General features: G+C 34.9%; 3 protein-coding genes across 3 annotated transcripts; all 3 read left to right on the forward strand.

Annotated features, from left to right (window-relative positions):
* The first annotated feature begins 11 nt into the window (after positions 1–11).
* Positions 12–2,052, forward strand: LOC112088989. The gene is made up of 3 exons (XM_024159762.1): positions 12–93; positions 358–1,606; positions 1,712–2,052. Exons 2-3 carry the CDS (start codon positions 472–474, stop codon positions 2,008–2,010), a joined length of 1,434 nt encoding a protein of 477 aa, XP_024015530.1. The 5' UTR covers positions 12–93; positions 358–471; the 3' UTR covers positions 2,011–2,052.
* Positions 2,053–2,941: 889 nt separating this feature from the next.
* On the forward strand, positions 2,942–4,402 carry LOC112088936. Its single transcript, XM_024159492.1, has 3 exons — positions 2,942–3,622; positions 3,722–4,076; positions 4,173–4,402. Exons 1-3 carry the CDS (start codon positions 2,942–2,944, stop codon positions 4,400–4,402), a joined length of 1,266 nt encoding a protein of 421 aa, XP_024015260.1.
* A 5,250-nt stretch (positions 4,403–9,652) lies between these two features.
* Positions 9,653–13,611, forward strand: LOC18025189. The gene is made up of 13 exons (XM_006407210.2): positions 9,653–9,853; positions 10,583–10,723; positions 10,820–10,886; positions 11,006–11,062; positions 11,145–11,258; positions 11,341–11,490; positions 11,572–11,712; positions 11,787–12,271; positions 12,376–12,475; positions 12,563–12,622; positions 12,711–12,803; positions 12,887–13,006; positions 13,092–13,611. The coding sequence occupies exons 2-13, from the start codon at positions 10,662–10,664 to the stop codon at positions 13,413–13,415; spliced, it is 1,773 nt and encodes a 590-aa protein (XP_006407273.1). The 5' UTR covers positions 9,653–9,853; positions 10,583–10,661; the 3' UTR covers positions 13,416–13,611.
* The last annotated feature ends 28 nt before the right edge of the window (positions 13,612–13,639 follow it).

The following is a 13,639-nucleotide window of genomic DNA, read 5'->3' on the forward strand; positions in this document are numbered from 1 at the left end:
TCGGTAAATAGAGAAAAATAAGGGTTTCCTTGTCTCATGTTATCCGACTTTGACAGGTGTTCTCGCTTGAGCCGATTTTCGTGTCATTCCAAGGTTAAAGTTTCTTTTTTTTTTTCTTCTTCTTCTTCCCTCTGTCCATGAACGTGAACTATTTCAATTACTCTGAGATCAAGCTCAAAATTTGATTTTGATGCACGTTGGCTGTTTTTTTTTCGCAAAATATTATATCGGGCTGGAATCTGAGTTGTGAGAATCGAAAATGCTTCCAAGTCTCATTCTCTGTGTTTTCTGAATTTAGATGAATTTGTTATCAAACAAAGCCTAAAAGTGCATCGGTCGCTTCTTTTATGAGTGTAGGTGTGGAGACTGATAAACAGGACTTGCTGTCAAACAAAGCCCAAAAGAAGTGCATTGGTCGCTTCTTTTTTGATAATTTTATTGAACTTTTAGCTGTTGTTTCCCCAAGTTTAAATGACTGTAAGCAGTGGTAAGATCCCTGATTCTTATGGTTTAAACGAATGCATGCATCAAGAAGCGTTGAAGGAAGTGGAAGATTATGTGAAGAAGATAAAGGGTTCATGGGCGGTCACAGGTTGCAGCATCGTGATGGATGCTTGGGTTGACCAGAAAGGCCGTGATCTGGTTATTTTTGTTGCTGATTCTCCAGCGGGTCCTGTGTATCTCAAGTCCTTTGATGTTTCTGATATAAAAACCAATGTCAGTGCCTTGTTGTCGCTAGTAGATGGGCTTGTTGATGAAGTTGGAGTCCATAACGTTATTCAGATTGTTGCATGTTCAACTTATGGTTGGGTTGGTGAATTAGGGGAATATTTTGCGAGTAACAAGAATGAATTTTTCTGGTCTGTGAGTGTATCTCACTGCTTCGAGCTTATGCTGCGGAGGATTGCGAGAATATGTTCCCTGGGAGACATAGTTGACGATGTCAATAAGATGACAAGGTTCATCAACAACAATCCCTTGGTTTTGGAGCTTGTCAGAAATCACAGTCATGGAAAACACATGACTGTCTCTTCCTCCGAGTTTGAGTTTGTTATGCCGTATATAACTCTAGAGAGTATTTTCAAGGCAAAGAACGACTTGGCAGCCATGTTTGCTTCATCTGATTGGAACAAAGAAGAAGACATAACAATATCCAAATTGGTGAATGATTCCTCTTTTTGGGAAACTGTTGGCAAAATTCTGAAATGCACATCTCCTCTAATTAGCAGTCTACACTGGTTATCTGCTGCCAACAATCAGCATGTTGGAATTATCTATGACACTATGGACTGCATAAAGGAGAGTATTGCCATGGAACTCAATGACGATAAACGATGTTACATGCCGTTATGGGATGTGATAGATGATGTCTGGAACAGGCATCTCCACAGTCCTCTTCATGCTGCCGGTTACTTTCTGAACCCGACTACCTTCTACTCAACTGATTTCCTTCTTGATTCAGAAGTTGCTACGGGTCTTATCTCCTCTCTGGTTCATGTGGTAAAAGAATGTCAAGTTCAAGTTCAAGTTGCTACACAGCTTGATACGTACAGACTGGGTGAAGATTGCTTTAACGAGGCTGATCAGAGCCCTGGAATCTCTCCAGGTGTGTGACCTTCTTAACTTTGTATAGTTGTAATGTTTTGCAGACACTTGTGTTGTTGAATCGGTGAGCCAAGGGTTTTGTCATTTTTTGAATCTCTCTTTGCAGCTGAGTGGTGGGCTCAAAAGGCAAGCCAGCACCCAGAACTGCAGAGTTTTGCCATTAAGATTCTGAGCCAGACATGCGAAGATGCTTCAAGGTACAAACTGGAGAGAAGCTTTGCAGAGAAGATGCTGCTCACTGAAGGAATGAGCCATTCTGAACGCAAGCATCTGGAAGAGTTGACGTTTGTTCATTACAATCTTCATCTTCAAAGCTGCAACGTCAAACTAAGTGAAGAGTTGGCGTTTGCTCATAACAATCTTCATCTACGAAGCTGCAAAGCCAAACTAAGTAAAGAGCAGTAAAGAGACTGTGCTGCAAGATGTTTATATGGACTTACCCGGTGGATGTGCAAATTTTAGTTTTTGTAGTTTGTATATTCATTAAAGCTCATCTTTTGAACCAATGCTGGTGAATATATATTCATTATTATAATTTCTCTCGCTCACGCAAAACATTTATCAGCTTCTTTTTTTTATCAAAGTTGGGATGAGACGAGAGAGGCTAACGTTCTGCACCGGTCGGCGTCAAGAGCTTTGTATTTGTTGGGCTAGATTCACCCTTGTACTCGCCCATTTGGGCTTTTAATGCAAAGGACGACACAAAAAAAAAAAGGCACATACATGTAAAATACATGAAATAATAGGAGAGTAAGTAGTAAAATTTACAAGCGGTGAAGCTTTCCTCACATCATTATAAATACACCATCTCTTTGGAATTTCTAGAATGTTCTCATTCAGCCATTGGAAGGAAAAAGAAAGAAAAGGTTGCTCTTGTTTCTTTTCTCTTCTCCTTCTTTATAATTTCTTTTGTTGCAGAAAATTGGTTACCTTATACCTGATTCAAAGTTTCAGTCTTTTTTTGTTCTGTCCATTGATTTTGGAATATAAAGTTTTGTTCTTTCAGAGACCACGTAAGGTACCTTTTAGGATTGGGTCTGTAGCTTCTTCTTTCTTTCCGTCTTCTCTTTTCATCAAAGTTTGATTGACGTAATCGTTGTTGATTGGATTATTTAGTTGCTCACTCTCTCTCCCGCGCAAACTGTTATATTGGGCTGGAATCTGAGTAGCGAGAATCGAAAATGCGTCCAAGTCTGATTCATTCTCTGTGATTTCTAAAGTAGATGAATTTGTTATCAAACAAAGCCCTAAAGTGCATCGGTCGCTTCTTTTATGATTGTAGGTGTGAGGAGACTGATAAACAGGACTTGTGGATTCCTCAAGTTTCAAGGAAATGATGACTGTAAGCAGTGGTAAGATCCCTGATTCTTATGGTTTAAACGAATGCATGCATCAAGAAGCGTTGAAGGAAGTGGAAGATTATGTGAAGAAGATAAAGGGTTCATGGGCGGTCACAGGTTCCAGCATCTTGTTGGATGCTTGGGTTGACAAGAAAGGCCGTGATCTGGTTACTTTTGTTGCTGATTCTCCAGCAGGTCCTGTGTATCTCAAGTCCTTTGATGTTTCTGATATAAAAACCAATGTCAGTGCCTTGACATCGCTAGTAAATGGGCTTGTTGATGAAGTTGGAGTGCATAACGTGATTCAGATTGTTGCATGTTCAACCTCTGGCTGGGTTGGTGAATTAGGGAAATCTTTTGAGGGTAACAACAAGGAAGTTTTCTGGTCTGTGAGTGTATCTCACTGCTTCGAGCTTATTCTGCGGAAGCTTGCGAGAAAAGATTCTCTAAAAGACATAGTTGACGATGTCAATAAGATTACAGGGTTCATCAACAACAATCCCTTGATTTTGGATCTTGTCAAGAAGCACAGTAGTGGAAAAGATGTGATTGTCCCCTCCGAGTTGGAGTTTGTTATTCCGTATCTAAGTCTAGAGCGTATTTTCGAGGCGAAGAAGGCAGGCATGTTTGCTTCATCTGATTGGAAGAAATATGAAGACATAACAATATCCAAACTGGTGAAGGATTCCTCTTTTTGGGAAATAGTTGACAGAGTTGTGAAATCCAGATCTCATCTGATTCACGGTCTACTCTGGTTATCTGCTGCCAACAATCAGCAAGTTGGAACTATCTATGACACTATGGACTGCATAAAGGAGAGTATTGCCAAGGAATTCAATGACAAGAAACGATGTTACATGCCGGTATGGGATGTGATAGATGATGTCTGGAACAGGCACCTTCACAGTCCTCTTCATGCTGCGGGTTACTTTCTGAACCCGACTACCTTCTACGCAACTGATTTCTCTCTTGATTCAGAAGTTGCCACCGGTCTTATCTCCTCTCTGGTTCATGTGGTAAAAGAACGTCAAGTTCAAGCTAAAGTTGCTACACAGCTCGATATGTACAAACTCAATGAAGATTGCTTTAAAGAGACCAGTCAAGCTGATCAGAGCCCTGGAATCTCTCCAGGTGAGTGAACTACTTAACTATGTATAGTTGTATTGTTTTGCAGACACTTGTGTTGTTGATTCGGTGAGCCAAGGGTTTTGTCATCTCTCTTTGCAGCTGAGTGGTGGGCTCAAAAGGCAAGCAAGCACCGAGAACTGCAGGGTTTCGCCATTAAGATTCTGAGCCAGACATGCGAAGGTGCTTCAAGGTACAAGCTGGAGAGAAGCTTTGCAGAGAAGATGCTGCTCACTGAAGGAATGAGTCATTCTGAACTCAAGCATCGGGAAGAGTTGGTGTTTGTTCATTACAATCTTCATCTTCAAAGCTGCAAAGCCAAAACTAAGTGAAGAGCAGTAAAGAGACTTTGCTGCAAGATGTTTATATGGACTGATCCGTTCAGCATTTGAACCAATGCTGGTGAATATATATGCATTATTATAAGGGATTTGTCTCGCTCACGCAAAAAAAAATTATCAGCTTTTTGTTGTTTTTAATCAAAATCGGGATGAGACACGAGTGACTTAACGTTCTGCACTGGTCGGCGTCAAAAGCTTTTCTCAGCGCCATTTCTTGAGTTTCGGTTTCTCTAAGTCGTACCTTTCATTTCCGAAAATTCAGTCCAAACCCACCTCTTCTAGTCAGCCTAAACTACATAACCATGGAGACATCACAAAAGACGAGCTGAAAGATTTGAAAAGATCTCGAGATGGAGTTAAGCTTGAAAGCTTCAGACAAAGAGAGGCCTTTTCTTTCCCCAAGACAAAGCCATTCACACTGAGTTTGTGACTCCATTATCGCAAGCTTTTGACAATCTTTGAACTGCAGACAGAGTAAGTTTTACTCAAATAAGATACATGTTTGTGTATTCTTGCAACGATTTGCAAAATTGAGTTCGTTACAACAATCTTCATCTACGCAGCCAAATAAAGAGAAGAAGAATACTCTAGAGATTGTGTCGCAGATGGCTTCAGCCTTTAGTCAGTGTGCAGAATTTATTTTTTGTTTGTAAATTCAAATTTCATTCAAAATTGAGTTTTTTTTTTTTTTTCGTCTTTCTGATTATATTAAAGCCCAAAATGACAGATTACATATGATTCTAAGCCTATTAAACGAACAAAATACAGAAGATTTGAGACCCACACTTATTAAAATAAGACTCCCAAATATCAATCCCAAATAGACCCAAAAACAAGAGATAAGGATTGATAATATTAAAACACGTGTATAACACGCGGCAAGTCTGGGTTGAATGTCGATTTCCGGAGAGAAGATGCCGGTGATTCATCGCCGAAACAAAGCTTCGCCGGAAAATCGAATATCCGAAAAGTATGATAACTCCAATCAAATCTGCATCCACCTCAAATCCCTGTTTCTTTGTCGTTTATTTCATCCTCCAATTAGATCCGTAAAGTAATGGTCAGGATTTTTAATTCTCCGATCAAATCTCACCGTCGATTATCTTTGACGCTAGACTTGTTACCCATCGCCATGTATGGTTTCTATGAGGGTATCTGGGGAGATTTTAGTCTCCCAGCCGAGAGAAAGATGATGCCAAAGTTCGGAAGAAGAAGCCCAACTCTTACCGCATGATCCTTTTATCACCACCTCAAGTTTAAGAAGAATCATCTGTAGAGGAGAAAAAGGCTAAAAAACTATCCGAAAATCGAAATTTCTTTGCTTTATCTCAATAAAACTGATTTCTCTAACAATTTGCACTCCACTAAGGATTAGCGACATTTGTTAGAAGACAAATCAATCAAAAGCAGCAAAGATGAAAATCGATAGACGGAAGCAGAGAAGATCCGAATAGAGCGGAAGTTATTATCCGTTAAATGGAAAGAGAAATTCGATATTAATCGGAAATATACATCAAAAGCTGAGAAAAACTCCTTCTTTGTGAAAGATAATGGTGAGAGAACAGAGAAGGAGGAAAAAACCTCAGCTCAGAAACCTCTGCTAATATAATCTTGTGTACTTTATGAATCAAACAAGTATTCATTCAAAATTGAGTTTATTTCATTGCTGCTGGAGAGTCGAGAAGATATTTAGTCTCACATTTTTGTTTAACCCTAGATTTTGCGCCCATGCTACGCGTAGGTATTTTGTTAATAAAAATTATATGCAATTAATTATATTTAGTAAGATATAAATTATATATATTAATGTTTTAATCATATATTAAAATATTATAGTATTGATCTAATAATTTTTATGTAAATTGTGATGTTTTAACGGTTTTGTTTTGGTCAAACATTTATAAATTAATATACCAAAACCAACTAAAATTTTTACAAATTAATCAAATGTTACTTTTTATACATAGTATTAACATGATAATAAAATATTATACATTCACTTCTTTAAATTAAGAAGATATTTTTTTCCATCATTTTCACTTTTATTTTAATTATATATATGTTCTTTAAAAATAAAATTTAAAATTTAATCTTTTCTTCTCTTTTTTAACAAATATTATTTTTTATTTTGATATATTAATTTAAAAAATAAACTAATAAATAAAATATTTCCTTTGAGATTAATAATAATTTTAAATTTGATACCAAAACAATAATCGAATATGAAATGAATAAAATCACACAAAATTTGTGAATAAATATATTTATGTCAATTGGTAGTGTAAACTTTTAAATAAGTTTTCAATGATTATATGTCATCTCTTCATCTTCTTCATTTTTATTCTTGTTATGTCTATTTTTTCAATGAATCTATTATATTTTTGTTTATTTTAATAATTTTTGTATGATTATATTTAGTTTCATCATATTCATTCTACCTTCTAATTGTAATTAAGTAGACAAAACCAGTACAATTTATTACATACAAATTTATAAAAATAAAACAAATCAAACAACTCAAAACTAAGAACTCGTACATTAATATATTGAATTCCAAATTGAATATATAAAATGTAAAATTTTTGATCATTTTTGCAAAAATATATTACATGAGAAAAAAATATTATATATTTTGATAATATGTTTTGCATATGTGAAAAAATTAGATGAATATACATCATAAGTTTTAGTTATTTAAAATTCTACATGAAAACCTTTAAAATCAAGTAACTTAAACTTGTATAAGTAGCATATCTTTTTTATAGATAATAAATTAAATTTGTGATTTAAACATTGGTAATGGAGATTTTAATATCATGTTGTTTTTTTTTTGATAATAGAGATTTCTTTATTTTTCATATTTTTTTTTAATCATAATAATAGAATTATAAAACTTTTTAATTTATAATTTTAATATATACGAAAATAAATTTTTAAATGCTGTTGTGGATGCTCTGAAAATAATATAGCTTTAGCTATCATTAATAATAGAATAATTTTAATTAACAATTTTTCCTATATTATTTAGTATCAATAATGTTTATAATTTAGAAAAAAAATTAATTTTAGTTATTGATGTGGAATAATAAAATTGACCTTTTAAATCTTATGTGGATGTCCTTAGAGGCATATAGCTTTAACTTTTATTTTTCTTTAAATATATTTGTTTGTTAACAATATAATTTTAAATTTTAAAAATTTCCTAAATTTTAAATATTGATGTGGACCAATAGAATTAAACTTTTAAATCATATATGGACATTCTTAGAGACATATAGTTTTAACTTTTATTAGTAATAGATTTAGAAATCAAAATTGAAAAATCTCAGAAAAGGTCTGTTGCGGCAAGTGATTTTAGCATCTCATCTTTGTTTCAAGGCTTACCGAATGTATTCGGATGCTGCTTGGTCAGCTAATTGTTACTTTTGTGGTTCATGTTGGGTTGTTAAAACCCATTCAGATGTTATGTCATTTCAAAAATTTTCCTCAGATACTTCAGTCTCCTCCGCTATGTTCTTTTCTCAATTTTAGTGCTTGGTTTTTCAAAAGTGTCGAGTATCAATCACTTGACATGTTTCTTGGATTGCTTGAAATTTATCACTCTTCTCAAATTTGTGGCCAAACTTTGGAGATTTTGCGATTTCTTTTTCAATATTAAAGCGGCTTGTAGTGCCTTTGTTTAAATCTCCTTTCATATTTTTTATAATTTAGCTAAGAATTAAACATATAGTTTAGTCAAGTTTGTTCTTGTAGTGGCTTTATTTATATCTTTCTATATTCTTTGTAATTTAGCTAATAGTTAAACATATAGTTTAGTCAAGTTAGTTCTTTTACGTTGTAATGACTATTTTTTAGTGAAACCTTACTCTATCTTTTGTTTTTGTTTATTTTACATGGTTGCACACATAGGAAAAAAAACTTAAAAATTATTATAATTATGTGACAAAAAAATTGGATGCTAATGTAAAAGTCTCTAAATATATGTGTGTATTTACATTAAAAATTTCCTATTTTAATATTATTTATTTTAGTTTTTTATTATTAAGAAGAACATTTTTCCCCAATTAAATATTTTTGGTTTCTGTAATTAATAACTTGAGGAATTTCATCATGTTGGTTTTCGTATTTGATTTCATATAAATCTAAGTTTGGATATCAAGTATGTTCACTTTTTTGGCTCAAATTAATTATGAATTTTATATATAATTTCTTTATTTTAAAAATAATAATAGAATTTTGAAAATTTTCAATTTTTAATGTTGAGGTAGACTAATAAAAAAATTATAGGACCAATAAACTTTCTTAATTTTTTTTTTCACCAATAATATTACAATTTGTAAATTTTCCTTAATTTTGAATGTGATGTGAACCAATAAAATTGATTTTTTAAATCTTATGTGGACACTTTCTTATTTTCTTTTTTTGGCAATAATATTACAATATGTAAATTTTCCTTATTTTTGAAATATGTAAATTTTCCTTATTTTTGAATGTTGATGTAGACCAATTAAATTGATTTCTTAAATCCTATGTGTACACCCTTAGATGCATTTAGCTTCAATTTTTATTAGTATATATATATATATATATAAAATTTAAGTGATTTTGAAGTGTGAAGATATGGAAAAATATACACAAGAAAATCTAACAGATTTAAGACAAAAAAAATCGCATGATTACACTAGACAATTATTTCAACACAAAGTAGCTCCATGATTTTCTGGGAAAGTTGTTCTTTACTCATTTCAAAATTTCAAATACCACAAAATGTGGAGATATTATAAATTGTCAACAAAGAAAACAAAACCCAGAAAAGGGAATCAGGCTCCACTTCACTAAGCTCTGACCATAAAGCGACAAAAAAGTCTTAGTTGTTTAAACATGCGTTATTGCATGTGAGAATGCTTCTTCAAGTTTGGATTTTTTTATAAAACCAAAAAAATAAAAATCTTTCTCTTCTTCTCAGTTTTAATTCACTTTTCTTTGGAATAATTGAGAAAAAGACGTCAAGTTCCAAGTGCCCGTGTAGATTGAAAGTAGTGTTATAGATTCTCCTCTGTTCAGTTCACCTGTATCTTTGTCTTCTACTCTGCCCAATTCCTATCTCATTTATTTATTTTATTATTGGATAATAATAAGAAAACAGGCTTTTTCTTTAGTCTAGCATTAAATGTTGACACAATTTTTTGAATTTCAAATTGAGAAACTTTTTAAGTTTGGAAAATAAATAGAGGGTGTGGGTCTATATGCTCTTCTGGTGACACCTAGTAAAGAGAGATAGATAGATTAGTGTGGGAGAATCTAGCAGCATTTCCTTTCAGAAGAAGCTTAGGGTTTTGTTTCTCGAATCAGCTACTTCTTCTTCTTCTTCTCTATCTCTCTGGGATTCTTGAATGTTCTCTTTCAGCCATAGGAAGAACTAGAAAGAACAAAATAGAAAAGGTTAGCTTTTGTTTCCTTTTTCTTCTCCTCCTTTCAAGCTTTTCTGTTGCAGAAAATTGGTTACCCTACCTGATTCAAAGTCTCAGTCTTTTTCTTTTCTTTTGTTCTGACCATTGATTTAGGTATATTCTTAAAGTCAATTAGAAAGTTTTGTTCTTTCAGAGACCACTTGACATATCTTTTAGGATTGGGTCTTTAGCTTCTTCTCTCTTTCTGTCTGCTCTTTTAATCAATTTACATAATCGTTGTTTGATGGATTATTTATCTTGTTTGGTTGGAGAATTTACATTCCAAGCTCAAAAATCTTCTCTTATTAATCAAATTACCACAAGGAAAAACTTTCTGATTCCATACATTCTTGCAAGATTGCATCTTTGTTTCAGCTGGTTCTTGAGTTATCTCGAACGAATAACCGATTAACCTGTCAAACCTTTCAATGTGAATTTGACCATGTGGTACGTTTCGCTGTCTGGTCGTTTTTGAAAAGGACATGTTGCTGCGCTTATTTTCTGTATTTATAATTAGATTTGTCCTTATCAGATGTTCACAGGTGTAACAGTCTCTTCTCTTGCCTCTTCATTTTGTACTTGGACTACATGTGCTGAGAAAAAGCCAATATCAACCTCCATAATTTGTTAAATGTCTTGTGCTTAGTAGGCAACAACATTGGTCTTTTCCTCTAAATGTTATCTTATCTTCCCATTAATTGTGTGATTCTGATTTGTGCAGGGATTCTGTAATTTAATTCTTTCGTACTTGAGAGAAGAAGCTAAAGTACATTTGTTGGAGAAGTTCATCATTTGCTTTTATGGTAATAACTGCCAAACTACACAGCCTTAGGATGTATGACTCTCAAGTTTTGAAATCTAAGTAAGGATTATCATTGATTCTTTCCTTAATATGTCTCTTCACCTTCTGAATTTTGTTTCCAAATCTCCTTACTAATTGACTTGAGCGTTTCACCAGATCCAATCCATTTCTTGAATGGTCGCGTTCCGGAAAAAAATTTTGGGGTACAGAAACCAAGTCAGAGGTATGAACTTACACTGAATCTGTTTTCATTTTCCAAAAGAAAGTCCAGATTTTACCTGTTGAATGAATTTCTGCAGTTCTTGAAAAATAATAAGAGCTTGCTTGCTTAATTTGTTACAGTGCCAAGAGTCTACAAGTGGTGAATCTTTTCTGTATAGATTTCAACTTGAAGAAGAGGTGAGCTTCTGAATTCAAGATGAGTCTTCATTCTCTGAATAATTGCAGAGGTCATAATTCTGAAAGAAGTTTTACGTTGCAGGTAAAAAGATTGCAACTGCAACTCCAAGAAGAAATAGAGTTGCATACCTTTTTGGAGAGTGTCACTGAGAAAGATCCTTGGGAGCTATCTTCTTCTTGTAGTGTTCCACATCCTGTATGTTCCTTCAATTCATGCTGTTGTGATTGCGTTATAAACCTACCGTTTTGTTTCTCTGATGATAGTGAAAACTGGGCAGGCTCAAGAACTTCTTTCCAATATAGTCACGCTAGAGACTGCAGTCACAAAGCTCGAGCAGGAAATGATGTCACTGAATTTCCAACTTAGCCAAGAACGAAACGAGAGGAGACTCGCTGAATACCATTTGACACATTTGGCCTCTCCACCAGTATGTATATCTCCATTGTAATTTGTCATTGTATTTATTTTGTGATCTATATTTGGGTATAACTATGTCTTAGTTATGCAGAATTCTTCCTCTTCCTTGAGATATTTGGATCATTCGGATTCTGAATTACATCAATCAGCAGAAGACAGTCCATGTCAAGACCAAACAGTTCAAAACCAAGAATCTTCATCTGAATCATCTCAGGCAGAATCTACCGCTGAGGTATAGACTTATATTCTTCTTTTTTCCTATAACACTTTGAATAAACGTATCTGACATTTTGCATACTAAACTAGAAAACATTGGACCCAAGTAATCAATTTCTCGAGAAGAGGCTAATGAGAAAGGCTAATGCGAGGAAGCTACCTCGAGGAATGCCACCTAAGTTCCTGTGGGATCACCCTAATCTATTGTCTGAAGAAATGGTGAGATGTATGAAGAATATCTTCATGTCTCTTGCTGATCCGACAGTATCTTCAAAAGCATCGTCAAACGAGAGCCAACACTCACCAGTATCACCCCGCGGGCATCTATCAAGCTCATCGTCCTGGTGGCCTTCAACAGAACGGTCAATGATCTCGTCATGGGTGCAGAGCCCCCAAATAGATATCCAACATAACACCGATGTCTTGGCCACAGGAAATGTTTTTGATCCTTATAGAGTTCGTGGGAAGTTAAGCTGGGCGGAGATTGGGAAGTACAGTGTTGCATCCGAGGTTTCTTGGATGTCTGTTGGGAAGAAACAGCTGGAATATGCTTCCGGGGCACTGAGGAGGTTCAGGTAATGGAGTTTTCCTTAAAACCTTTTTATACGGTTTTGTCAATCTGATTAAACGATAAAACTAGATATACATGACCATGGCTGATTCTGTGAATACTGAATAGGACACTGGTGGAGCAACTGGCTAGAGTAAACCCAATTCATTTGAGCTGCAACGAGAAGCTAGCTTTTTGGATTAACCTTTATAACGCGTTGATCATGCATGTTAGTTCATTTTTTCCCTTCTACTTGTCAAGAACCTTTCTGAATGAAATAAATGTTTATGAGAGTTGTGATCTTTTTTATATGCAGGCGTATTTGGCTTATGGTGTCCCAAGAAGCGACTTGAAGCTCTTCTCGTTGATGCAAAAGGTTATATCACTTGAAATAAGCTCTTTGTTCTTCTCATCGTTCTCATTCTTTCTTACCTTATTTTTCTTCCTTTATGTTTAATCCACAGGCTGCCTATACGGTAGGAGGGCATTCATACACTGCGGCGACAATGGAATATGTGATATTGAAGATGAAACCGCCTATGCACAGGCCACAAATTGTATATAAGCTTTTACCCATATTCGTCTTAGGTGTTCTTCAGTTTTCAGAATTAATTAACATTTACTCTGTTTTCTGATGTAGGCTCTGCTTCTTGCCATCCACAAGCTGAAAATATCAGAAGAACAACGCAAGGCAAGCATTGATACACACGAACCTCTTCTCGCCTTTGCCCTTAGCTGTGGAATGTACTCTTCCCCTGCGGTAACTAACTACCTTTCTCTTTTTGTGTGGCATAAAGTACGGAATGTGAAGTGTAAAAGTTGGAGACTTTTGTATCTTGTTGCAGGTGAGGATCTACACAGCAAAAGGAGTGAAGGAAGAGCTACTAGAAGCTCAAAGGGACTTCATACAAGCATCTGTAGGGCTGAGCAGCAAAGGGAAGCTCTTGGTACCCAAAATGCTACATTGTTACGCCAAGAGTTTTGTGGAGGATTCGAACTTGGGGGTCTGGATATCGAAGTACCTTCCTCCACATCAAGCAGCGTTTGTGGAACAATGCATCTCTCAGAGAAGACAAAGCCTTCTCGCCTCACGTAACTGCGGAATACTCCCCTTCGATTCTCGTTTCAGATATCTGTTTCTCCCCGACAACAACGACAACTCTGTGTAATAATATAACCTTTTAAAAGCTCTGTTTCGTTTGTGAAAAGCCTAACCGACTTCATATGAACCAAGAGCCAGTGGAAAGATGTTTCATCATCATAATCATTAGTATTCTCAATGTTAGCTTTGGGGGTTGGGGGTTATCAGTGTACATTTTCAAATAAAGTTTATGAGAAAAGAAATATTTTTTTGGCATGAACATGTAATGTTGTTGCAAGTGTTAAAGTTGTT

This window comes from Eutrema salsugineum, unplaced genomic scaffold, assembly GCF_000478725.1.
Source record: "Eutrema salsugineum unplaced genomic scaffold, Eutsalg1_0 scaffold_13, whole genome shotgun sequence".
NCBI lineage: Eukaryota > Viridiplantae > Streptophyta > Magnoliopsida > Brassicales > Brassicaceae > Eutrema > Eutrema salsugineum.

Coding starts and splice junctions, on each gene's coding strand:
- LOC112088989 (XM_024159762.1), top strand. CDS start 472: ATGACTGTAAGCAGTGGTAAGATCCCTGATTCTTATGGTTTAAACGAA. Junction 1,607..1,711: donor GAGCCCTGGAATCTCTCCAG/GTGTGTGACCTT, acceptor CTCTCTTTGCAG/CTGAGTGGTGGGCTCAAAAG.
- LOC112088936 (XM_024159492.1), top strand. CDS start 2,942: ATGACTGTAAGCAGTGGTAAGATCCCTGATTCTTATGGTTTAAACGAA. Junction 3,623..3,721: donor ACATAACAATATCCAAACTG/GTGAAGGATTCC, acceptor GCCAACAATCAG/CAAGTTGGAACTATCTATGA. Junction 4,077..4,172: donor GAGCCCTGGAATCTCTCCAG/GTGAGTGAACTA, acceptor CTCTCTTTGCAG/CTGAGTGGTGGGCTCAAAAG.
- LOC18025189 (XM_006407210.2), top strand. CDS start 10,662: ATGGTAATAACTGCCAAACTACACAGCCTTAGGATGTATGACTCTCAA. Junction 10,724..10,819: donor TCTCAAGTTTTGAAATCTAA/GTAAGGATTATC, acceptor GCGTTTCACCAG/ATCCAATCCATTTCTTGAAT. Junction 11,259..11,340: donor CTTGTAGTGTTCCACATCCT/GTATGTTCCTTC, acceptor AAAACTGGGCAG/GCTCAAGAACTTCTTTCCAA.